This window comes from Drosophila kikkawai, chromosome 3L, assembly GCF_030179895.1.
Source record: "Drosophila kikkawai strain 14028-0561.14 chromosome 3L, DkikHiC1v2, whole genome shotgun sequence".
Taxonomy (NCBI): Eukaryota; Metazoa; Arthropoda; class Insecta; order Diptera; family Drosophilidae; genus Drosophila; species Drosophila kikkawai.
Genome location: NC_091730.1, coordinates 20,911,962 through 20,936,178, shown reverse-complemented (window position 1 = coordinate 20,936,178; position 24,217 = coordinate 20,911,962). Strand labels below are relative to the sequence as shown.

At 49.0% G+C, this 24,217-nt stretch overlaps 8 protein-coding genes across 9 annotated transcripts; 4 read left to right on the top strand and 4 right to left on the bottom strand.

Annotated features, from left to right (window-relative positions):
* The first annotated feature begins 1 nt into the window (after position 1).
* Positions 2-859, top strand: mRpL12 (mitochondrial ribosomal protein L12). The gene is made up of 2 exons (XM_017172571.2): positions 2-144; positions 209-859. The coding sequence occupies exon 2, from the start codon at positions 220-222 to the stop codon at positions 766-768; it is 549 nt and encodes a 182-aa protein (XP_017028060.1). The 5' UTR covers positions 2-144; positions 209-219; the 3' UTR covers positions 769-859.
* A 1,365-nt stretch (positions 860-2,224) lies between these two features.
* LOC108078633 (uncharacterized) lies at positions 2,225-4,599 on the top strand. 2 transcript variants are annotated; one of them, XM_017172557.3, is made up of 3 exons: positions 2,225-2,580; positions 3,464-3,622; positions 3,685-4,599. In XM_017172557.3, exons 1-3 carry the CDS (start codon positions 2,361-2,363, stop codon positions 4,557-4,559), a joined length of 1,254 nt encoding a protein of 417 aa, XP_017028046.1. In that variant the 5' UTR covers positions 2,225-2,360; the 3' UTR covers positions 4,560-4,599. The 2 variants fall into 2 exon arrangements, with proteins under 2 accessions (XP_017028046.1, XP_017028048.1); XM_017172559.3 differs by lacking the exon at positions 2,225-2,580 and adding an exon at positions 3,198-3,303.
* A 468-nt stretch (positions 4,600-5,067) lies between these two features.
* Positions 5,068-8,488, bottom strand: ValRS-m (Valyl-tRNA synthetase, mitochondrial). The gene is made up of 5 exons (XM_017173067.3): positions 8,330-8,488; positions 6,505-8,261; positions 5,999-6,448; positions 5,316-5,945; positions 5,068-5,255 (listed from the first exon to the last, which is right to left on the bottom strand). The coding sequence occupies exons 1-5, from the start codon at positions 8,421-8,423 to the stop codon at positions 5,205-5,207; spliced, it is 2,982 nt and encodes a 993-aa protein (XP_017028556.1). The 5' UTR covers positions 8,424-8,488; the 3' UTR covers positions 5,068-5,204.
* Positions 8,489-8,672: 184 nt separating this feature from the next.
* On the bottom strand, positions 8,673-10,246 carry LOC108078639 (spermine oxidase). The gene has a single exon (XM_017172567.2). It carries the CDS (start codon positions 10,192-10,194, stop codon positions 8,773-8,775), a length of 1,422 nt encoding a protein of 473 aa, XP_017028056.1. The 5' UTR covers positions 10,195-10,246; the 3' UTR covers positions 8,673-8,772.
* A 418-nt stretch (positions 10,247-10,664) lies between these two features.
* Positions 10,665-14,353, top strand: LOC108078834 (myotubularin-related protein 9). The gene is made up of 7 exons (XM_017172924.3): positions 10,665-11,294; positions 11,390-11,640; positions 11,715-12,099; positions 12,173-12,648; positions 12,708-13,120; positions 13,186-13,283; positions 13,339-14,353. The coding sequence occupies exons 1-7, from the start codon at positions 11,124-11,126 to the stop codon at positions 13,417-13,419; spliced, it is 1,875 nt and encodes a 624-aa protein (XP_017028413.1). The 5' UTR covers positions 10,665-11,123; the 3' UTR covers positions 13,420-14,353.
* Positions 14,354-14,914: 561 nt separating this feature from the next.
* On the bottom strand, positions 14,915-17,678 carry pix (ATP-binding cassette sub-family E member 1 pix). The gene is made up of 5 exons (XM_017172925.3): positions 17,540-17,678; positions 16,992-17,205; positions 16,325-16,935; positions 15,548-16,264; positions 14,915-15,482 (listed from the first exon to the last, which is right to left on the bottom strand). Exons 2-5 carry the CDS (start codon positions 17,202-17,204, stop codon positions 15,188-15,190), a joined length of 1,836 nt encoding a protein of 611 aa, XP_017028414.1. The 5' UTR covers position 17,205; positions 17,540-17,678; the 3' UTR covers positions 14,915-15,187.
* Positions 17,679-17,910: 232 nt separating this feature from the next.
* Srp68 (signal recognition particle 68) lies at positions 17,911-20,271 on the top strand. The gene is made up of 4 exons (XM_017173031.3): positions 17,911-18,068; positions 18,181-18,530; positions 18,592-19,257; positions 19,310-20,271. The coding sequence occupies exons 1-4, from the start codon at positions 17,972-17,974 to the stop codon at positions 20,015-20,017; spliced, it is 1,821 nt and encodes a 606-aa protein (XP_017028520.1). The 5' UTR covers positions 17,911-17,971; the 3' UTR covers positions 20,018-20,271.
* Positions 20,251-22,576, bottom strand: LOC108078900 (uncharacterized). The gene is made up of 3 exons (XM_017173032.3): positions 22,071-22,576; positions 21,198-21,487; positions 20,251-21,141 (listed from the first exon to the last, which is right to left on the bottom strand). The coding sequence occupies exons 1-3, from the start codon at positions 22,333-22,335 to the stop codon at positions 20,341-20,343; spliced, it is 1,356 nt and encodes a 451-aa protein (XP_017028521.1). The 5' UTR covers positions 22,336-22,576; the 3' UTR covers positions 20,251-20,340.
* Positions 22,577-24,217: the final 1,641 nt, after the last annotated feature.

The following is a 24,217-nucleotide window of genomic DNA, read 5'->3' as shown; positions in this document are numbered from 1 at the left end:
TTAAAATTTAAACACTCCCAACGGTATTTTTCCGTTATACCTGTTCAGTATTTCTGACCAGGCTTTGTATTTTACGGCTCACTGCCAACGGTCACATTGATTTGCTCACATAACCTGCTGGACTTATTTTGCCGAAAACCACAAGTAAATCGTAAAATAGTGATAGTTTATCAACATTCTAACTTAAACTTGAACCACCCACGCACAGATACTAGCAAAATGCAGATCACTCGCCTCGCCCTGCGCCAGATCACCCGCCAAGTGCGCCTGCAACGCATGTACAGCGTCGCTGCCCCGGCTGCCGCCGTCTCTGGAGCGGAGAAACTGGTGCCGCCGCCGCCGGAGGGTGCAGCCAAGCCACCGAATCCCAAGCTGGACAGCATAGTCAACAACATTGCCGCTCTCAATCTGCTGGAAGTTGCCGAATTGAGCACGCTGCTCAAACAGAAACTCAACCTGCCTGAGACCGCGTTTGCCCCCCAGTTCGCCGCTGGACCGGCACGTGCTGCTCCCGCCGAGGATGAGGAGGAGGCGGCGCCCAAGAAGGTGCAGACCTCGTTCAAGGTGAAGCTGGTCAAGTTCGATGAGAAGCAGAAGGTGGCGCTGATCAAGGAGGTGAAGAACCTGCTGGAGGGCATGAATCTGGTGCAGGCCAAGAAGTTTGTCGAGAGCGCCCCGACCATTGTCAAGGAGGACGTACCCAAGGAGGAGGCCGAGAAGCTGAAGGAGGCGTTGGCCAAGGCGGGCGCCATCATCGAAATTGAGTAGAATTGTGGTTTTCGTTTTTCTATTCTGCGTTTAGCTGCTAGTTATTGTTTTAATAAAAAGCCAGGCAACATTTGCTGTAAACTTAACAAAACGGGATTTTATTTTTAAACTTGATAGAGAATTTAAGATTTAATAAGAATCAAGTATATTTAACGCATTAGAGAGCTCTAAAAGTTATGGAAAATTAAATATATGTATCAGCTTAAAAATAGGGTAATGTTAATGTTACACAAAACTAAAGAACATAATTTATGAAATTCCTAGTAATTTTTAATTTAATTAGAATTGAGGAAACTATGAATTATTCATATAGTTTAATAAATAAACTTTGTAATTACATTTAAAAGTTAACAGACCCTTAACAGCCCAGCGCAACTGTTAACAGATCAGGAAGTTGGCAACGCGAAGGCTTGCGCTACACTTGCTACTTTCTATGCTTCGCCCTGGAAAACAATCCAAGTGTCAATCCACTTTTACCTTCCATTTGGGATTAAACATTAATTAGTGACCGGCATACTCGGTGATTAGTGTTATCCTGCTAATTGGCGTCGTGCGTGGCGCGTTCTAGTAAATGCAGCTATCTGCGGCGCACTTACACACACGCGCCGCCGCGGCCATCTTCACCGTCGCGTTGCCAACTCAGCCGAATTGTACCGTTACATCATCTGTAACCGAAAATCGAACGCGTTTTCGATTTTTATTTATAGCCACAAAATGGCAGCCGCTCGAGCGGAAAGAAGATGCTAGACGAGCGCGTTTACAGATCGCCGGGTAAACATGATCGACACTTTCTTTTATCTCCGGCAATCCGGTGGGGCCAGAATCATGCGGAGTTGCACGCGTGTGCTCTGGGTGCCAGGCATTTCTATCACTTTCCTCGCCCAGAAAAAAAATCTGTTTGTTGTCGTCCAGAAGCGATACGCGTAAATTCGGGTAACAAATACGGGGGGAACAAGCCGCCCAGCCGACCACTTCCTATGCGTGAGTGCTCCACATTCTCTCCCGGCCAAACGAAATAAGCCTCACACGATCTCCGGACAGGAGCGGAATTTGGAGATACGGAAAGAATTAATAATCTTATTAATTAGCAATCAAATATTTTAATTTAATTATAAATATCTAATAAATATAATGCAAACCTATTAACTAATGAAAACCTAATAATCGCGTATGTTCGATTATTAGGAATATAATAAATTTATATTTTTCAGAATTTAAAAAATGTATATTAAGTTTATTAATTTTATTAGATTAAATTTCTACTATTTTTTAAACCCAAATAAATTTTTTTAAGATCTAAATAATAAATACGAGGGTTAAAGTAATATGCATTTCAGAGAACCCCCTCGGTCGCCCATGGCCACGATGCATGGCGCGTCGGGTTCTCTCAATTAGCACCTGCGCTGGCCACTGGCATGGAGCACACTGTGCCCCCAAAACTCGGATCTCCATCGGATCAGTCACCATTGAGTCACACGCGCGAGTGGACGTCTCTCTTACTGTTTGTCGATCGGGCATAAATCCGTTCCAGCTACGTTCCAGCCTCCAGCTTAGCTGAGTGAAAACCGAAAGTGATCCATCCATTCATCATCATGTCTGTCGGCAACAGTTCCTCGCGTTTTATGGCCTTCGTGGCCATCTTCTTCAGCAGCTACATCGTGGGCATTTACAGTGCGGCACGGGCCTCCAGTAGCCTGCTTGTAACTCCGGATCCAAGTGTTAATCAGACCCTGAATGATACTATCCTTGAGGAGGTGGAAGAAGTCTCCTCCTCCAGTGGCCTGGCCCGCAGTGGCTCTCGACATCCTCGCTGTAAGTTTTAGCTGGAAGAGATTGCAGCTTTAAGATCCAAGATCATGCCGGATGAGTGGCGGTGGTTTGTTTTTCCATCGTGGTGGCAGTAAGTGGGTCATGCCTCAATTATCACCCACTGTGCATGATGTGCCGCAGGTGGATTCTTTAGTCTTAGCCGTCCCCGGGACCTATTGGGGTCTGCTGGGTAAAGTTTTCCAATTGCGCACTGCAATTTGTGAGAAGAGGAAACCCGCTAAGGTGCACTGCATATGCAAATTAAAAACAAGACATTAAGGTGATGTTGGGGTTGATATTTCTGCGGACATGGCTAGATGGACTCGGCTGTTGATGCTGATATAGAATATTTATGTATAGGGTCGGAAATGACTTCTTCAATGTGTAGGATATTAAATTGTAAAAGATATAATTCTTCTTGTTCTAAAAAAGTCTTGGATTAAAATAGTTAACTAGGATGATCTTACAAAATTTTTTCCATATATTGTTTCTATTCAAAAGCATTTCTCTTTAATTTTTTAATGCTATGCAAGCCTAGTATTTTCTTGTCTAAAGTTAATTTTAGTTTATTATTTCAATATTTAAAGAAATCTTTGTCTTACTATTCTTTTTTTAAATTATAAGAATAATTATTTAAGAATTTAATTTGATTTCTTATTAATATTTCAATTGATACCAGAACTTAAGGTCTTAAGGTTTTTTAAAAGAACGTACTAAAAAATATGTGTATGTGTTCTAATCTAATTGTTAGTTATCTCTGGGAACACCTGTGATAATGGGTTGCTTATATGTACTTTAAAGATCTAACATAATAAAATACGAGAACCCTAGAATCTCTTTTCTGCAGTGCCCTTTGAATGACACTTTATTTCCATTATCTTTTTAGGGTTTCCGTTCTACACCATTGGCCGTTTCTCCAACGATATTTGCACGGGCAACAACCTGCTCCTAGGCACCTGCGTAATCAACGGTGAATGCACGGACAACAGCGGTGTGGCGGCGGGCAGTTGCTCCTCCATTACAGCCCAGGCCATCTGCTGCATTTGTGAGTAACTTCAGGAATAATATTTATAGGCATTTTATCAGACTGTTCCTATCCCATTACAGATCAAAGGACTTGTGGAGCGAGTACGTCCTACAACAACACCTACTTCTACAACAGCAACTATCCGGCTCCATATGCGGGCGGTGGACGCTGCTCCATTGTGGTCACGCCGCCGGATTCGAGCATTTGCCAGCTGCGCGTGGACTTCCTTTCCCTATCGCTAGCTCCGCCCTCGGGCGATGGATCCTGCAGTACCGATGCCTTGACCATTACCGGAGGAGCCTCGCAGGTGCCCAGCATCTGTGGCGAGAACTCTGGCCAGCATGTGTATGTGGATTTTAATGGCGTCAGTCCCATCACCATTTCGGTGGCCACTTCCTCGGGCTATACCTTCAACCGCAACTGGCAGTTCCAGATACGCATGCTGGGCTGCACGTCGGCCACCTTGGCCCCCGCCGGATGCCTGCAATATTATATGCCCAGCAGTGGCACCCTCGCCAGCTTCAACTACGTTTCAGCCGCCTCCTCCGCCCTTAACTCTATTGGAGTCCAGGGAACCAGACAGCTGGCAAATACCAAGTATGGGATCTGCATCCGCAAGGCAGCCGGCATGTGCTCCATCACCTACAGCCAGGTCAGCTCCGATACGTATTCCTTTACGCTGACAAACGATGTGGGAGCCGTGGATCCGGCGCTGCTGGCCACGTCTTCGGTGCAGAGTCAAGAGTGCACCACGGATTATATCGTCATACCGGCGCCCACGCAGGGAGGTGTCTCGCTATCTAGCGATCGTTTTTGTGGCCTGGGCCTGGTGTCCACGACAAGTGCGGCAAAGCCCTTCGTGGTGTATACAGTCACGGACGGCAATGAGGATCTGGACATATCGAATCGGGGATTCTATCTGTCTTACTCACAGAACGCGTGTCCAATTCTGTAATTTTGGGGGAAAATAAAAGACTTGATTTATGAATAGCAAAGCGAAGTGGATATTTCTGGCTGGGAAGGACAAGTAAAAAGCTTGGAAAGTTTTAGAACTAACCATGTTGAAGTCTGTGAAAGTAACAATTAGCAAAAATGATCTAATTAGAAACCAAAGTGTTTTCCAAGAGATATAGATATCTTTCAGTGAAATAAAAATAGTGGCAGTCGTGAAATATAACTTAAATGCAAAAATAATAATTAACAACTAATCGTTTTTGGTTGTTCCAAAATAAGTCTTATTTATCGACCCTTTCAGACAAGTATTAGATAGTTTTCTCTCTCTGTGGGAGAACGGAAGAAGTAAAGGTTCATCAGAGAACAGTCTACTAAAGACCAAAAGGAAGAGAAAGGGTTTTGTTTAGAGTTTTGAGTTTCCATGTAATATTTTAGAGCACCTTGAAACATGTAGACGCATGAATTATGCGTGTAATTAAGTATTTAAAGTCGCAATTCCAATGAAAGCCTTTTTTAAATACTTTCAGTCTTTATTAGTTTTATAGTTTTTTTTTTTTAATTATTTATTAATTCTAAAACATAACACACGACCAAGTCGATTCGGCAATTAAACAACAAAAGCATTTTCTAGACTAGACAATCACGATTACGCAGACAGCCGGATGAGGCTGTCGATTTCCGCCTCCAACTCCTTGACCTACAATGAAAATCAAATTCAATCTTAAAAAAAAACGAGAGAATACTGACTCCAACTTACCTTATTTTCAAAATGCAATTTGGTGTCCTTGTTGGCCATCAGCTGAAAGGCCTCGTTGTCCAGACGCATGCGATACTTCTGCAGCTCGTTGACCAGTTTCTTGAGCTTCTTCATATTCGCCTGATGCATCTCGTCGCGCTTCTCAGAGGCCAGGCCCACTTCCTCGTTGACGGTGATGCCAAAAGAGCAAAGTGCACCCGCCGTCGAGTAGAAGTTCTGCTTCTGTGGGATATTCGCGTTCTCGTCCATAAGCTCCAGCTCCACGGCCTCACAGCGCGTTAGCACCTTGATCTGTGGCAAGTGGCGACGCAGGATGTCCTGGGACTCGGCATTCTGGGCGAACAAAGTGAGATGCGGATGGTGGCGCTTGCTGATCTCGTTGCGACTTTTAACCTGCCGCACGCTCTGGCAGATGTTGACCATTTCGTTGACCTCATCCTCCAGCTTCTGGTCTCTTAATTCGGACAGCTTGAGTTCGACATTCATAGGCACGTGCTGCAGCAACTCGCTGGCCACAAAGGGTGTGAACGGGGACATGGCCTGCAGGCCCCAGCTGAGGCAGGCGGTCAGAGTGCCCACATGGATGTAGGCGCTGTCCTCGCGGTTGCTTATCGCCGTCTTGGTGGTCTCCTGCATGCACGTTTAAGAGGTAATTCACAAAGAATAAAGACACACACACTCACCAAATAAGTATCACAGAGATTTTGATAGAAAAACGTCTTCAAAGCGGCTGTGGCCACATGGAAATTGTAGTTGGTGAAGCTATCGGAGACAATAGACAAGGTTTCCGCCAGTCGGCCCAGGATCCAGCGATCCCACACACCCAGACTGACACCGTTGAGTGTCTCGAAATCCTTCAACGAAACGCCCAGTCCCTTGGCAGAGCCCATGGTGAACCGCATCGCCTGCCAGATCTTGTTCAGGAACAGCTTATTGGTGTAACAGGCGTTGACATCGAAGCTGATGAAGTGGCTCTTGATGTTGTGGCTCATCAGGGTGAAGCGCAGGGCATCTGTGCCGCATTCCTGAATGCCCTTGGGAAACATCTTCATCAGGCCAGCTGTGGAGGTCTTGAGCTCTTCGGGCTTGATGATGCCCGCCTCGCAGGACTGCTCCAGACCAGCCTTAAGGCTCTGCAGGTGTAATCTCATAATGAAAGTTATATAAAGTATCTTAAGTGGGTTCCTACCTCCAAGCTGGCGCCCTGCACCACCTGCTGGGGGGCCACAATGTTACCCAGACTCTTGGACATCTTCCTGCCTTGGGCATCGCAAACTATGCCATTGAGGAGGATCCTCTGGAAGGGCGCCTCGCCCGTCAACTTCAGGCCCATCATCATCATGCGTGCCACCCAAAAGAACAAAATGTCGTGGCCAGTCTGCATCAAGTCCAGTGGATACCGCTCCTTGTAACTCTCATCCGGCCAGCCGGCCACGGAGAACGGCAGCAACGAGGAGGAGAACCAGGTGTCCAATACGTCTGGGTCACGTGTCAGAATGAATTGATCGCTGCCTACCAATTGCTTGGCCTTCCGACGGGCATCTTCTTCGGTGAGCGCGGCCACCCAGTGGCTGGTGCCGTTGGCGGAGTCGGTCACCTGGTAGGCTGGGACTTGGTGACCCCACCACAGCTGCCTGGATATGCACCAGTCACGACTGTCCTGCAGCCAGCGTTCCCATTCCGTTTCAAAGCTCGGCGGATGGATCTGCAAACGGCCGCTGTGAAGCTCGGAGAGGGCATCCTGGGCCAGATCCTTGCACTTGAGGAACCATTGCGGCTGGATCATATACTCGATGATGTCCTTGGAGCGCGAGCAGACGGGCAACTGCATGCTGTGGGCGCGCACCTCGCGCAGTAGCTCCATTTCCTCCAACTTATTGACGATCAGTTCTCGCGCCTCGAACCTGGGCTTGTCCTTGAACTCCGGATGCGTCTCCGTCACAAGGCCAGTTTCGGTGAAGACCTGACGCGGCACCAGCTTGTGGCGAGTGGCCACCTCAAAGTCGAACTTGTCGTGGGCGGGCGTGATCTTCACAGCTCCAGTGCCGAACTCCTGGTCCACAGCGATGTCAAAGATCAGCGGTATGGTGTCGTCGCGGAAGGGATGCTTCAGCTTAACCTCCTCCCTGTTTCGATATTTGCTGTAGCGCGGATCCAGAGGATGCACGGCGACGGCTACATCGCCCAAAATGGTCTCCGGTCTGGTGGTGGAAACTACAATCTCCTCGGCACTGCCATCCGGCAAAGTCTCACCATCGACGACGCGATAGGCAAAGTCGTAGATCCGGCCAAAGAGCACGTTCCGCTCGTAGCCCGGAACGGGGATCTCCATCGGCTGCTTGATGTCCAGCAAATCAACCTCAATATCGGAAATGGCTGAGCGCAGGGAAGTGGACCAGTTGACCAGGGAGTTGCGCCGGACAATGAGACCCTCTTCGAAGAGTCGCTCAAAGGCCACATTCACGGCATGCGCCTGCTTCTCATCCATCGTGAAGTACTCGCGCTCCCAGTTGAGGATGCAACCTAGTTGTCGGAGATCCTGCACGATACCTGCACCCTTTTCCGCCTTCCAGCGCCACACCTCATCCAGGAAGGCCTGCCGTCCCAGCTCTTGGCGCGTTTTTCCCTGAGCAGCGGCAATGGTGCGCTCTACCACCACTTGGGTGGCTATACCAGCGTGATCTGTGCCCGGCACCCAGTCCACCTCATAGCCCAGCTGACGGCGCTCGCGAGCAATCACATCCTGCACGGTGGCCATCAGAGCGTGCCCCAAATGCAGATTCCCGGTGACATTTGGCGGCGGTAGCAGCATGCGGTAGGTTCCACGCTTGCAGGCTCCGCTCTTTGGCTTGGCTATGTCCGCCTGGCGATTTTCCCGCTCCCAATAGGCTTCCTCCACCGGCTTGGGCTGGTATCCAGCGGCCAGAGGCAGTTCCTTAGATGCATCTGGCGGTGGATAGTCAAGAATCCTTTAGCCGGCGCTGGATTTGTGAATGAAAACCGCGAAGACTCACCTTTAGCTGTGCTGAAGTACAGGTAGGACACCCTTGGCGGGCAGAGGTATTGGTGTTTAAGAAGTTTTCGGCTGAAATTTCGAATTATTTGCATTTTTATTAACTAAAATTGTTATTTGTTATGTCAAAATAACAGCTGAGCCCGACTACTTACGATACTATCGATAGACTACGGCTTCGATAGCGATATCAATAAACTGGGCGCCAATTTTAGTTTCAGCTTCAATCGAGCTTTTAAACTGAATCTGTTGAGATGAAAAACGTTTTAGAAAGCATAAAAAAACCTTTTTATGACTTTTTTAAAGTTATTTCCAAATTAGTTTTTTAGTAGAAATAATACACAAAAAGTGACTAATATTTATTGATAAAGATAAGTTTAAAATCAAAATTCCCATTGATATAAAACATTTTATGAATTTTAAATACACCGCATTTTATGGATTCTATTCACATGAGCTGTAGTATTCGATCAATCGATCTGCCTCTCGAAAGCCCGCCTCCGTAGCGCCGTGAACCGTGGAAAAGTGCCTCTGGCTGGTGGCTTCACCCGCAAAGAGCAGTCTGGGATGACCGGTGGTCCCCATAACCGGCAACGCCAGATCCGATGGCCCAGTGTCCAGTTCGTCGGCTCGCATGGTTCGATAGCTGTAGCTACCTCGGAAGTTTGGATTCGAGAACCACTTGGAACGCAAGAAGCGATCGGGCGGCGGAACCTCGAAGCTCAGGAACTTGCCGAAGAGCCACTGCAGGCCGGAGAGGACTATATTATCTGTGAGTAACTCCACGCGGCGACCATGCAGACCGCCAATCCAGACCAACAGCAGGCGTGGTTGGTGTTTGATCTTGTGGATGCCGGTTATGCCCTCCAGCCAGGCAAACTCCGAGCAGCGGAGTTCCTTCACCTCCTCCTCCCGCCACAAGCAAAAGAAACCGACAAAATCGTCGGGAAATGGCTGCTCCTTGAACTCCAGGAACAACTTGTCCACGGTTCCCAGCTGGAGACTTTGGATAGCTTTCACCTTGGCCGGCGACAGGGGTGGATTAAAGAGCCGCTCATGCTGCTCCTGCAGGACACCCAAAGATGCAGTGCAGATGACATGATCCACGTTAAACACGTCTCCGTCCTCGCAAACCACTCTCACTTGGTCGGAATCTACTAATTCGATCTTGACTGCCTTCTTTCCGAGTCGGACGCAGCCCTCAAGTACCCCCAGCTCCGTGGGTTCATCCTCGCTGACCTTCATCAGAAGCCGGAGGAATCCCGCAAAGCCCTTGTCGCGCCAGTTGATCAACTGATCGCCACTGCACTTGTCGAGCTCCAAGTGCAAGCGGCCGGATACGTCGAACAGGTTATCCGAACCCAAAATGGAGCTCTCGTGTCTCGAAAAGAATTCCAACGCTTCGGCAGCCACGGCACTTTCCACCTCTGGCAGCTGCGACTTGATCTCCTGCCAGTAGTGCTCAGCCAGGTGGCTGCCCACGGATTCCTCTACTGCAGTGGATTCTTTTGGCATACTCATCGCTGCGATGCCATACAGCTTTTGGCCAAGTTCGAGGGGAATCACCTCCTTGTTGGAGCGCACCATGCGCACACCGCTGAAAAAGTCCCCTGTAAAGTCCATGAAATCGGTGTCCTTTACCATCTCGTAAACGCTGTTTCGATGCTGTCCGTAACACCATTGGGCGCCCAAGTCGATGACATTATCCCCAAACGGAACGGTGTATATCCGTCCGCCGATTCGGTTCTCCGCCTCGAGGATCTGCACGTTGCCAAAGTTGTTCTGCAGAAGCCGGGTGGCGGCAGCTATGCCGGAGACCCCGGCTCCAATTACCAGTATCCTGGAGGAGGCCCGGCACTTTTTCATCTCGATCTGGCAGTGTCGTCCGTCAAACAAGACAATCAATGCGCTACTGATCGGGATTTTGAGATGTAGCTCAACCTGGAGCATTGTTGAAGCTGCATTTCCATGGCTTCCGTTGCGGTTTCAAGTCACCACCACCTGTTGCATGCGCACCACAAAAATGTAGCATTGAGTAAACTGGGTCAGCTAATCTTAGACCTGACATTTTATTTATTAAAAAAGAAAAACTTAAGAAGCTGAGCCAGAAAGTTGGGTCCACTCTCAGAAACAAGATCTTGAAGTAATCTCTCTAATTTGAGGATACATGAATTATTAAATTAAAAATAAAATTAAGCTAAAAACTTTAATAGAGTACCAGTTTTTTATTATAACAGCTCATTCTTTAATTACTTTAATTGTAATTTAAAATACCCCAATTCATTGAAAAGTAACGGTTCTTTCGCAAAGTCGGGCTTTTCGCAACAGTTCGCGACGGTCACACCGACGCAAAAGCTCTTCAAAAACAGAAAACAGTCGGACGGAAACAGAAAAGAAAGAAATGCAATCTGGGCAGTGAGCGGGGGCGTGAAGCGTATTTATCAATTGTCCGGAACGAGTTTAGGGGATTGCCGCCGATCAGCAGTGCTGGAAAATCCGCCCAAACCGCAGCCAGCGCCCGTACAGCCCCCACCAGCGGCTGGTTCAAAAACGTGAGAGGAAGGCGGGAGAACACCGGGAGAGAGAAGCAGGAGGCCAGGAAGCGGCGACAACAGAAGCAATCAAGTGGCACAACGCAGGAGCAGGGAGCAGGAGCCGGGGTTTGGCTGGTGGCCAGGCAAAGCACGATGCTAAAAGTTAATTAGTTTGAGCGAAATCAAATTGGACACCCCGCAGCGGCTGCTGGGGTTGTGGTTGTTGTTGTCGTTCTCCCGACTCCGGGCGGGGTGTTCGCCATGGAATTCGCCGACCTGATAAAGACCCCCAAGCTGGACGGCGTCTTGCTGCACGATCCAGGGCAGGCGGGGACAGGTACGGGTGCGGGTGCACCCACGGTGGGGACGTTATGCATCACCGGACATCATCTGCTGCTGAGCGCACGCCAGGAGAACAGCCAGGAACTGTGGGTGAGTGCAAAGCCAATGTGCTTCGGCTCCAATGGAGCGTAAGGTTGTCAGGGACTAATTGAATTTCCTTCGCTTGGTATCGTAACCCCTTCCAGCTGCTGCACAAGAACATCGACAGTGTGGAGAAGAGGCCCAGTCTGACACAGAACATTGTGGTCGGCGGCATAATCACACTGAAGTGCAAGGACCTGCGCATCATCTCGCTGGAGATCAAGAGTGCCAAGGAGTTTTTCAATGTGGCCACTTCGCTGGAGGCACTCAGTGCGATACAGAACACCGAGCTGCTGTATCCTTTCTTCTACAGGCCCATGTACACCATCCTCGAGGACGGCTACACGATGTTTAGGTGAGGCGTAGGCAGTGCCAGCAAATGGGCCACAATTCAATTATCCTCCTCCTCCTCCTCCTCCACACACACAGGCCCGAGCTGGAGTTCGCCAAGCTCATCAGCGGTGTGGGCATGGGCGGTGTTTCCTCGCCGAATGTGGCCAACATAACAATTTGCATGCCGTCAACATCAACGACATCGACGACACTGGGCAGTGGCGGTGGTGGTGGCATTCCCCATCCCCTACAGAACGGCTATGCGATGGACGCCCTCCAAGGTGGTCTGGGTGGCGGTGGCAGCGCAGCCATCGCCTGCGAGTGGCGCATCAGCAACGTCAACAGAGACTTCAGCGTCTGTGCCACATATGGCGCCACGCTAATTGTACCTAAAGCAATTACGGACGAGCAGATAGTGCTCTCCGCCGCGTTCCGGGACGGCGGACGCTTCCCAGTGCTCAGCTACAGGCACGAGAATGGAGTAAGTTAATGCAGCCACGCCCGCAAATTCGATTAGATAAATGCACTAAATGATTCACCACTTTTTTAAACAGGCCACACTGATGCGCAGCTCCCAGCCGCTGTCGATTCAGGGAATCAAGCGCTGCCGGGCTGACGAGGCCATCCTCAATCTGGTCCTTGGGCGCAGCAGAAAGGGCTTTATCGTGGACACCTGGGGCAAGGGCAAGTCCAACACGGAAACGGACCTGCACTATTCGCAGTGGAAGAAGGTGAATCGCTCGATCGGAAATGTCAGCTCGCCGGCTTCCATTTTGGACAGTTTCTCACGGCTAATAGAGGCCTGCAATGATCTGAGCTGCAGCACGGACAAGTGGTTGTCGCGACTGGAGGGCAGTGGTTGGCTGAGTCTGGTGCTTAACTCGCTCAATGCCTCCTGTGTGGTGGCCCAGTGCCTGGATCAAGAGGGCAGCCCTGTGCTGGTGCACGGGGCCAAGGGCCTGGACTCGACGCTGATTGTCACCTCGCTGGTGCAGATCATCCTCAATCCCGACTGCCGTACTGTTAGGGGGTAAGTTGATACATCAGCTAAGAGGAGGAGTTACTAATATTTCTGGCTCACCTATGCAGTATTCAAGCGCTCATTGAGCGCGAGTGGATCCAGGCGGGACATCCCTTTGCCTCCCGTCATCGGTACTCCTGCTATACCCCAAGTCAGACGCGCCAGAAAACCTCTGGCGCCACCTTTGTGCTCTTCTTGGACTGCCTCTACCAGCTGTACACCCAGTTCCCCTGCAGCTTCGAGTTCAGCACGCAGCTGCTGATCCTCCTCTTCGAGCACAGCCACTTCTCGCAGTACGGCACGTTCCTGTGCGACTCGGAGCGGGAGCGTCGGGAGCTGAATGTGCACACGCGGACTACGAGCTTGTGGTCCTACCTGAACCGGCCGGACGTCCTGCAAACCCTATTGAATCCCCTCTACGAGCCCAATGCCAGTGTGATATGGCCCTCGGTGGCGCCCATCAGCTTGGAGCTATGGAGCGGTGAGTAATGCGTGTGTTTCTGCTGTAGTTAATGGTTACTTATCAGAGATTTGAATCACCCGCAGATCTCTATTTGCGTTGGGTGATAGATCAGCGCAGCTGTGCCACAGTCATGTCTCAGATTCAGGAACTGGTGACACGCGAAAAGGAGCTCAGAACTCAGGTGAGTAGTATAGATCGCAAATAACGAAAGGATTATCTAATCGTAGCCCTTTCAGGCCCTCAAACTACGTAAGCAGGCCCTGGAGCTCGGCCAGGAAGTGTCGGAAATGATGAGTGGCAGTGCAGACGATGCATAGGAAAGGATGCCTACCTCAGCAGCACCTCTCTATCTCTTTTATCTCTATCTTTCTTGCATGATATACATTTATTTTTGATACGTTCTGTTGCAAGATTTCGATAATTATTAAAGCAAATAGATAGCAACACTAGGGTTAGGTCACTTAAAAGTTCCATTTACAAGAAGATTTAACTCAATCTTGCAAAGACCTAATAATAGCAAGATGAGTAACGCCACTTGAATTTTTTGTAAAGGCTCCAAGCTCTCTTGAAAAACGGAAACTAAAACGCAGGATCTGATTTTGGATTCACCTCGAGCACAACTCACTCAATTTTAGGCATATGTATGTCCATTTTTACCGAAAACTATAAATCTACAGGATAACGACAAAGTGAAACGAAAAATAAAACGGAAACTCTTGTACTACTCTGTAAATCGCTCTCTAATCTCAGATTTATGAAAAACTGAAACTGCAACTGCACATGGCATTAACTATCAAATAATTTGGGTCAATTTTTGACGCATTTACATTTATGGAATTTTTAGCGCATAAGACTCCGAGAATTACCTATGAATAGTACTTACCTCTCGGATCGATCAAATTTAGTATTGTATAAATTCAAAAGATTTGCCTTTTTGTATGTACATTTTTGATTAAATCGTATAAATCGGAAGCTTCAAAAGCGTTTTACATTTACAATTATGCTGTGCATGCGTTGATACACACTAAATATGCAAAAACATTACATATATTGTACATTATACACACCTCTATTAATGTTTTGTAGCTGTTATCCCCCACTCTATAGTATGTGTGTTTATTTCGGATTGTGATCGTATATTTGAAATGGCAGAAATTTGTATGTAATTTATATTCAGATATTTACATATTTCTATTGTGCGTATTTTGTGTAATTATTCGCTTAAGTGCAATAAATACATGTTAATTTGCAGACGGGTGTACTGAATTTTCTACTCATGGAGGGGTTCTTCTAGGAATTTAAGCCCAACAAAAACGGGGAAAATTGGGTGTCAATATCGTATTGATAGACTCGTAAAATCATAAATCACATAACAGTACATTGTGCCATCCTTATCTTTAGTCTTTTTCTTACATACAACACAGATTGACAGCTTCTTGGAACCGAGAACAGGAATCCTGTTTTAAAAAAAATACCTTATGTCAGGTTTTCAAAATATTTAAACTTAAAAGTGCTATAACCTAAATTCGATTTATTTTTTCTAAACAAACGTTACGTTACGTTTTTGGTCTCCGAGATATCGTGTCTTGAAAAATGTCCATATAAATTCAAAAGACGATATCTCGAAGATCCATCAAGATTTTTTCAAATTTTAAAAGCTGGTTGTACCTTATGTTGGTGGTACCTTATGTTACCAAGTATTTTCTGAGGTCGGACTTAAGTTCATTCCATCGAGTAATATTCCGGTTCTTTGTTTTGCGATTTTTTAAGATTTTGCCATCCTTTGTGATTTTTAATTGAAAACTCTTCTGCTTTGTATAAAGAATTTGTTTATTTTTCGCTAGACTCATATTTATGACAACACTTATGTTTCCTGCTGTTTTTGGGCTCACTATTTATTTTTCGCTGTATATAAACGTATATAAAACTCACTTTAATTCGATTACAAATAATCCCCAAAAAATCGAAAACAATAACAAAAGGTTAGTTGAAAGCAAATGTTGGTGTGTTTGTTGAATTTAAAGAATGAACTGAAGAGCAGAGGGAACGAGGGGAAACGAGGTGCTGAACCCTGTAGCTGCTGTCTTAGTTCGACGCCTCGTCCTCCAGGAAGAAGAACTGGCCGGATCGCTTCTGTTCCGTATCCTTGACCGAGTTGTTCTTGTTGATGCGGGGCCTGAAGTTGTTGGGGTCGCGTCGGAAGGTGATGCCGAGCAGTTCGAGGAATCGGTTCATGCCGTTCAGCAGCGACTGGGGCGAGTAGGCCGTCGTCTTGACAGAGGGCTGGCCTTCAATAACAATGACACGGTCGGCAAGGTAGGTGGCCATGATGAAATCGTGCTCCACCACAAATCCTGTCTTCTTGGCGTGCAGAATGTACCTAAAAGCAAGCGGAATTCCCATTGGGTTAGCCTTTAATTAATTAGCAAGCTTTGTGGAACTTACCGCTTGATAACCTTGGCGGCCACCAGACGCTGCTCCGAGTCCAAGTAGGCCGAGGGCTCGTCGATGAGGTAGACATCCGCCGGCTTGCCCAAACACAAAACCAAGGCCACGCGCTGCAACTCACCACCAGAGAGGTTCTGCACCTCCTGGTCCATAATCTCCTCAATCTTCATGGGCTTCATCACATCGGCAATGAACTGAGGATGCACGTACGCGTCACGGATCTTGTCGTGCAGCAGATGACGCACATGGTTCTGGAATTTCGGAGAAATCTTCTGCGGCTTGTACGAAATGTTGAGCATGGGCAGATCCACCTGGCCGTCGGGCTGCAGGTTTCCGGCCAGCATTCGGATGAACGTCGTCTTGCCCGTACCGTTCTCGCCCAGCAGCACCAGGATCTCGGAGTCACTGAAGTGACCCTGCTCCACGGTCAGCTCGAACTTGCCCAGCGTCTTGACCATGGCGGGATACACGTAGTGGTTCATGCGCTTGATCTCCTCCTCGGTGGCCGACTCGGAGACCTTAAACGTAAGGGACTCTGTGCGGAAGCGCATGTTCTCGGTGGGCACGAAGCCGTCAAGGAAAATGTTGATGCCTTCGCGGACGGAGAAGGGCATAGTGACAACGCCATAGCAGCCGGGCACTCCGTACAGGCAGCAAATAAAGTCGGACAAGTAATCCAGCACGGACAAATCGTGCTCCACAACAATGATGAACCTAAAACGAGTTTAATTAAGCATCAAACAGCCGAGAGAATCTGGCCAGGATCACACTTACTTTGTGGGATGCAGGAGTGATCGAACAGTCAGAGCAGCGTTGAGACGCTGCTTCACATCCAGATACGAGGACGGTTCGTCGAACATGAAGATATCCGCGTTCTGAATGCACACCATGGCGATGGCGAAGCGCTGAAGCTCTCCACCAGACAGCTGCGAGATCTCTCGATCCCGAATGTGCGAGAGGTCCAGCATGTCGCAGATCTTTGTCTGCAGGTCGCGCTCGTCCTTCTTGTCCAGCAACTCACCGACAGCGCCACGGACCGCCTTGGGGATCTGATCCACATACTGCGGCTTGACCAGCGCCTTCAGGTTGTCCTCGAGGATCTTGGTGAAGTAGTTCTGCAGCTCAGAGCCGCGGAAGTAGCTAAGGATCTCCGTCCAGTCGGGCGGGTTGGCATACTTCCCCAGATTGGGCTTCTGCTTGCCCGCCAAAATCTTCAAGGCCGTGGACTTGCCAATACCGTTCTGTCCCACCAAGCCTAGCACCTCGCCGGGTCGCGGAATAGGCAGGCGATGCAGCTTAAAGGAGTTCTTGCTGTAACGATGCGTTGTGTGCTTGTCCAGGTTGCTGGGCAAGTTGATGATTGTTATGGCCTCGAAGGGACATTTCTGGGGGAGAAAAGAAAAATTAGATTATAGCTCGGGCAGACAGACAGCTAACCCACCTTGACACAAATGCCGCAACCGATGCACAGCTCCTCGGACAGCGAGGCAATCTTGGACGTGGGCGTCACCTCGATGCAGAGCTTGCCCATGCGCACCACCGGGCAGGTCTTCTTGCACTCCTGCCGACACCGCTTGGGCTTGCACTTGTCATCGCTGACGATGGCAATACGCGTCTGCTTGTCCGTCTCTTCGTTCTCCTTTCTGCGCGACATGCTGTGTGGAAGAGAAGTTAACAAGCGGAAAGCGAACAATTAGCCAGCTGTTCTGCTGCGATGTGTATTCGTTCCTAATCACTGATCTGTATGGCAATCAGTCCACTGTCAACGTTGCAAAATCCACAGCCCCGGCCGTCAAAACAAATCTGGTGCACCGCTCTATGGGAGGCGGGGCAGCTGGTGCGGGGGCTGCGTTCGCCTGCTAGTGAAAGTATAACCTCAAAGCGTGGCCAAAACAACGGTTTTCCACGCTGAATTTTCTTCGTTTGACAGGCGGTAGGCGTTGGCCTAAGTGTCCTCGTTGACAGTGTTTAGAATTCTTTGGGTTTTACCTGCGAACTAGGCCGAAATTGTTGTAAAACAGACAGAACGCACGCTCTTGCGTGTCAGCCAACAAGTTTCAAAAGGGGGGACTTTTGAAGGGTTACTCAACACTACCCCAGATAGAGATGTGATAACTCGACTATCGATAGCTATGAGAATAGGTTTTTGTTTTTCCAATACAATTAATAAACTTTTTTTTAATTAAAAATTATATTAGCAAGCATATTAAATTTATAAAATTGATTTTAAAAATTCATTGACTCTTCATAAAATCCTTAAATATAGTTTTCATTGAAACTTGAAAGGCTTTTGCTTGCCGATACATATTGCCAAGTCATGTTGATAATATCGATATCGCTATGTTTTTGACAATCCCAACTGGCGACCCATCCCTAGTTTTTACACGTCGTTGATTTTTGTTGGACTGGACAGGCTTAAAAATGGTCGTACAAGATGATACCATAAGTTCAGGGGAGCCCGAGAAGACGGAATCTGTGCCGGTGGTGCCTGAGCAGGCCAAGATCTTCACGGTCGAGAGTGAGTACGGCGTGGGCTCCGTCCAGTCTGGGGCCAATGGGACGCTCAGCACCGCTCCCTTTAACCTAAAAGTCTGTATGCTAATTTATGTGAACTTTCACTCTCGCTGTAGTCCTGCACATGATCAAGGATGCCCAGCAGCAGCATGGCCTGCGTCACGGCGACTTCCAGCGCTACCGTGGCTACTGCACCCGCCGCATACGTCGTCTGAGGAAGGCACTGAAGTACCCGCAGGGCGACAAGCGACACTTCAAGCGACGTGACGTGACCATCGGTCAGTTGACAGGCAAGAAGGCCGACGAGCGTTTTTTCCACATCCCACTGATCAGCGCTGAGCGGGCCTGGGCTTATGCCATGCAGCTGAAGCAGGAGTCCAACACGGAGCCGCGAAAGCGCTTCCATCTGATCAGCAAGCTGCGGAGGGCCTGCTTCTACGCCCTCCAGCTGCAGGAGTTGTGCAATGTAAGTGGCTGTATGTCGAAGGGGAAGTTTATATAAAGTTTAATTGATCTTTATCCCGCAGACGGAGGCCTTCGATGCCCGCACGAAGCTGGAATGCGAGGCCTACGTGGCCTGGATGCACGGCAGCCTGCACTTTGAACTGCAACTGTGGAAGACGGCTGGCGAGCACCTGAAACGCGCCCAGGTGGTGTACGAGAACCTGGCCAAGGCCTTGCCCGATGACGAGCAGGAGCTGTACCGGGCAAAGGTGAACGAGTTCACGCCCAATCTGCGCTACTGCGCCTACAACATCAGCGGCGGTGCCACCAGCGGCGGCAAGATCGACGAGATCCTGGAGCTTCGCGCCCAGGGAGTGCTCGAGAATCTGGATGTGCTGGTCAGCCAGACGAAGACGGAGAGCAGCGAGGGCCTGCAGACGATCGACTGGCGCGGTCGCAAGGTCACCGTGCGTCCGGAGAAGGTGCGCCTGTTCCTGCTTAGCGCCCAGGAGCTGGACAAGTCACTGGCGAAGGCTACCAAGCCGGATTCCAAGATCGAGTTAATCGAACGCATTTTGATGGACTGCAAGGACGCCATTCAGGCGGTGCGGGACGAGATTAAGCAGGATCCCAAGCTGCGTTCGCTGACCACAGGCCAGACAGTGTCTGGAGTGCAATATCTTCTGGCCTACTTGAGCTACATCCGACACAGCCGCACGTTGCAGCGCAATCTGTGCCTTGTGGAGCAGGTAATTCTCGAGGAAACTCATTAACAATCAACGCTAATACGATTCCTTCCAGGCAAAGCTCAACTTTGACGATCCCAACCAGCAGTCTCAGCAGAACGTTGGCGACGGCAAACGCGTGCGGTCCCAGGATCTGGCCCGCCTGTACGAGATCATCCTCCAGAACGTGACGGAAATGCAGCAGATCAACGGCATGGAGGACGATGCCCAGTACCAGGCCGAGGTGGAGAACCTGGCCATAACCTTCAAGGCCTTCCGTTGCTACTACATTGCCCTCACCCTGATTGATATGAAGAAGTGGAAGGAGGCGGTGGCGCTATACGAGCGTGCCTCCAACTACGCCACCGAGGCGCTCAAGGGCAGGGCCAGCGCGGAGTTCCAGCTGCAAGCGGAGCTCAAGAAGGTCGTGTCCACCATCGAGGGCTGCAAATTCTCCGCCCACGCCTACAGTGTGCTGGAGGATGATAACAGCGAGGAGGCCGGAACCACCACCAAGGCGCAGAAGACCACAAAACCGCTGTACGAACGCTTGTCGCTGTACAAGGAGGACCAGTCGCTGCACACCAAGACGCCCAACGTGTTCAAGCTCACCCCCGACATGGAGCCCATACCCTGCAAGCCCCTCTTCTTCGACCTGGCCATGAACTACGTGGAGCTGCCCTCGCTGGAGGACAAGCTGGAGTCGCCCGGCAAGAAGGCCGGTGGCGTTACCGGCTTCGTCAAGGGATTCCTCGGCTGGGGCGGCGGTGGCGGCAACAAGTGAGGCGACAACCCAGCACGGACCACGACCACCACCACTCTTCTGGAATTCCATGCATCCTTGTTACACTTATAAAGCCTTCAGATCCATGTCCATGCCGCGGTATGTCAGTTCTTCTTTATAAGTTCCTTGTTTTTTGGCTCGTAATCCCGCCAGATTTGTTTGTCTACGAACCCTTTTGTAAGTTTAAAAAAGTGAACAATTATTCGGTAATAAAGGAACCTTCAACGGAGCGCTAAAGTTCCTCTAAAGAGAAATCTATCATCTATATTTATCGAGAGTTAAATCCTAACGCTACGTGACTATGAATACTCTTTAAGGGTTCGTTACTCCGTGTGGAGATAACCCAGCTCGTAGAACTCCATCACCAGCTCCCGGACGCGCAGATGGTACTCCGACGTGAGGGTCTGGGTGCATTTGATCTCCTCCTTGCCGGTCAGACTGAGCTCGCTCATCACGTCCAGATTGGGCAGGTTGTTCGGATCAAAGGTGACGGCCGGCAGAATCCACATGCCGATTGCCAGGCCATAGTGCACCTGACGCACGTACTCGGCACTGAGGCGCTGAAGCGAAAACGCCTCGCAAAGTTCCTGCAGCCGTTCGGCAGCCGGACTGCCCTCCAGTTGGTGCATCAGTTCCAGGCCCAAGGCCTCGGAGTACGCGGCCAGCAGCGTGTCCGTGTGCACATCCCTCAGTTCCCTTCGCGTGCTGGTGTATATGAAGTGGAGTATATCGAACACGGGAGATGTCCTACGCATCGCTTGCAGGTCGAAGAAGATCACCTCTTCCGGCTCCGAGCGAAACATGATGTTGTTCACCCACAAGTCCCCGTGACAGATCACACTGAAGGGCGTCCTTGCCGTGGCGTTTATCTCGCGCTTCAGGTTCTCAAACAAATTGGGTCGCAGCTCATTGAGTAGGCGAATGGGCGTGGTCAGGCTGCCGTCGGAATTGGAGTCACCCAAACTCTCCAGGGCCTGCTGTACAGATGTATCCAATATGGTGGCATAGAAATCGGCCGCCTCCTCGCAATAAACGATCTCCTCGAGATGCTCAACCTCAGCGGAGAAGCTCACAGAGTCCAGTTCTTGGGCGGCCAGTGAGGCGGCGTGCAGTTGCGCCAGTTTCTTCAAGGATGGTAAAAGGATAAAGGATAGCAAATAAGCTTGGACGATTAACTCACCTTCATCACTAGGAGACAGTGACGCAGCTCCAGCCCCACCAACCGATCCCTCATCCGAAATCCCAAGGCCTTGAGGTCCTGCAGCACAATGATGGGCTCGCCGCTGTCCGGATCCCGGCGATCATGGCACTCCGCGATGTGGCACACCGGAAACAGCTGCTGTCGGCTGTGGGCGGCAAGGAGAGGAGCCAGGTGGCGATAGGCGTTGATCTCGTTGCTGAAGGCCTCCTCGCAACGGTAAAGCTGCCGGCGCGAGAGGCTCGCAATCTGGCGCTTCACAATAACGGTGACTGCAGAGTGGAGGGGAAAAGAGCCGAGGGTAGAAGGAAATGCAGAGCAAAACAAAAACAGTGAGAGCGTGAGCGACGAACAGCTGACGTTTGTTTACATCGCGGCCAAAGATTTATGAATGAAATGGCGCTGGGCCTTGTGTGCGGGAGAGCGAAGCGGCCGCCTCTCTCTCGCGTCGCTCTCTGGGCCTGCCTGTGTGTGTGTGCGTGTATGGGTGTGCGTGCTGACCTTTAGCGAATCTATATTACGTATACGCCGCATTGCATTTAGAATGCGTGGCACAAGGTCAACCCACTCGACGCCGTTGCCGCTCAGCGGTGCAAACAAAAGCGAAAAATCTGAACTACAAGCGCCTGCCTCTGTTTCTTACGGTTCTGAGTTGGTTATTACCCTCTGGAGCTACTCTAAGGGAACTAAAAATGTAAGCAACTGGTCTAAATATTAAGTTAATATTAAACGCCTATCAGATTATTTTCACCTATTTTGCATCGTTTATGCAATCTAATTCATATTCTGTTCATTATCTTTGCCTTAAAAACCTTATACGTTACATGACAATGTCTCCCCTGATACACTTCTTACCTATTTCCCTCATTGCCTCGTCCTCTGTGGCCTGGCTGATTGTCACCCGCTTGACCACGGACATGTAGTTGTCCCCGCTGCTGCTGCCGGCGCTGCACGAGATGTGGTCAATGCTAAAGGACACAAGCTTGCTCCGGCTAAACAGCTGCCGTAAGTGCTCGGCATTCTCCTCGTATTGATTGACAGCAGCGCCACTATTCACGGCCATTGCCAGGCCACTGCCATTGCTGCGCGAAGGTCCTGCAATCTGCATGGCCGCTGCCATTGTTTCCACTTCACTTGGCCGCCGCCCGCCTGTGAATGGCTGGCACTGGGCCTCTGGTGCTGCCAAATCGAGAGCTGACAGTGGCTTTCTGCCGCTGCAGCATTTTTTTTCTAGCACTGACACAATTGCGAATTCAGTCCAGGTCAACTTTTTCGGCCAATTATTATACAATTTCCGCTGGCCAAAGAAAAATTGGTAACACCTCAGCAGAGCACAGAGCACACACAACAAGCCCGCCCCGTCGAACAGCAAAACGTCGACTGGCGCAAAACTGCACTACAGCGATTTCACCGAGAGCTGCGAGAAACTGCATTGAGAATTGCTGAGAATTCAAGTGGGAAACCTCTGCGCTCTCGGCTCTCTCACCAGCTCTCGGTTCTAAATTGAAAAAATGCACTTTTCGAAAGCCGGTAGGAGGTGGTTCAGGGTCACAGCTACAGCTACGGTCGAAGCAGCAGTACTTTCACTCGGTCGTACGGTGCGTATACTTAATGTTTCAAAGCGGATGTTGCTCATACGCCGCATCGACCGAGAGTCGTTCGCATTGGCCCCACAAATTCGTTGCACTTGAAATTGCAACGGCTGCCCTTGGCAGGCGCTGCGTGTGGGTCGAGGCAATGTGCAATAAAAAACTAACAAATAAATACGTAATAAAAAGGGGGCTTAGTTTACACAAAAACATACAGTAATGGCTTCAAATAAAGCCTTTAACAAGCTCTTTATTGCGTTATATTAATTATTTATTTATTATATACTAGATAAGTAGTTGAATTCTGTTTCATATTTATTTAGCTTGTTGTTTCCTTAGAAGGTTAAAGAAGTCAGAGGCATTTGCTTCGAAATGTTTTTATTAAAATTAGTCTTATTCTGAATTATATTTTAGTGATTAGCTTAATTTTACATTAAAATGAGTTACTTTGAAAGCGAAAGAATATATTCTTTAAATACTTATGTTCCTTTTTCAGCTTCTAAAAAACTTTATTTAGGTCTTAAATGCTTTAAAAGTGTATTATTCATATAAAATAAGGCACTCATTGTTCTTCTATATATTTTTCTTGGAATCATCCGAGTTACAGCCATGGAGTTCCTTGAAATTTTCGGTCGCATAGCCGCAGACAAAGCCCAATAAAGTTCAAAGACCAAGCTCATTAACAGCAGCCGCAGCAGCCAACCCACACAATGCACGGGCCCGGCCAATTTGTTTATTTAATATGCATCCACAAAAGCCGCTAAATGGCCATTAATTAAATATCAGATCTGCCACGGCCAATAAATAAGAGACCACGACCACTCCCAGAGAGACGTCGGAACGAGCCCCGCCAAACAATGTAAATACCAATCGGCTATGCTACGCACCTGAGAGATCGGGAAAGTTCAAGGTTGCCAGCCAACCGGCGGGTGATGGTGATTATGCCAACTCTTCCACTGCGGGCAACTCCGGGCTAATGCTTCCGCCTTGGCAGATCGGTTGAATAACCCCAACTGGGACACCCCGACACTCCGATACCCGTGGCAAATTAGGGTCAAACATGTGCAGCCATCGAGCTTGGCTTGAAAATTAGACTCAACTTCGGCTGAGCATTAAATTCAGGGTCAATCTAGGCACTTTCGAAATATCGCACGGAGCCACGACTTGAGTCGGACATGGATTCTAAGCAAACTTGTCAATCATTGTTGTAATCGCTGTACTACATATACAGTGCATACACTGAGAGAAACCAATGGTGGCTTCAGAAGAGGTATTGAGTGCAACCAAACTAAAAGCTCCTACACAAATATCATTATTTATTTTGATATTATTGTCTTCCAGTTTAAAACATATAAATTAGGGCGCTAGTCACATTATATTTGACTAAAAGCTACAAATATTTTAACGATTTCA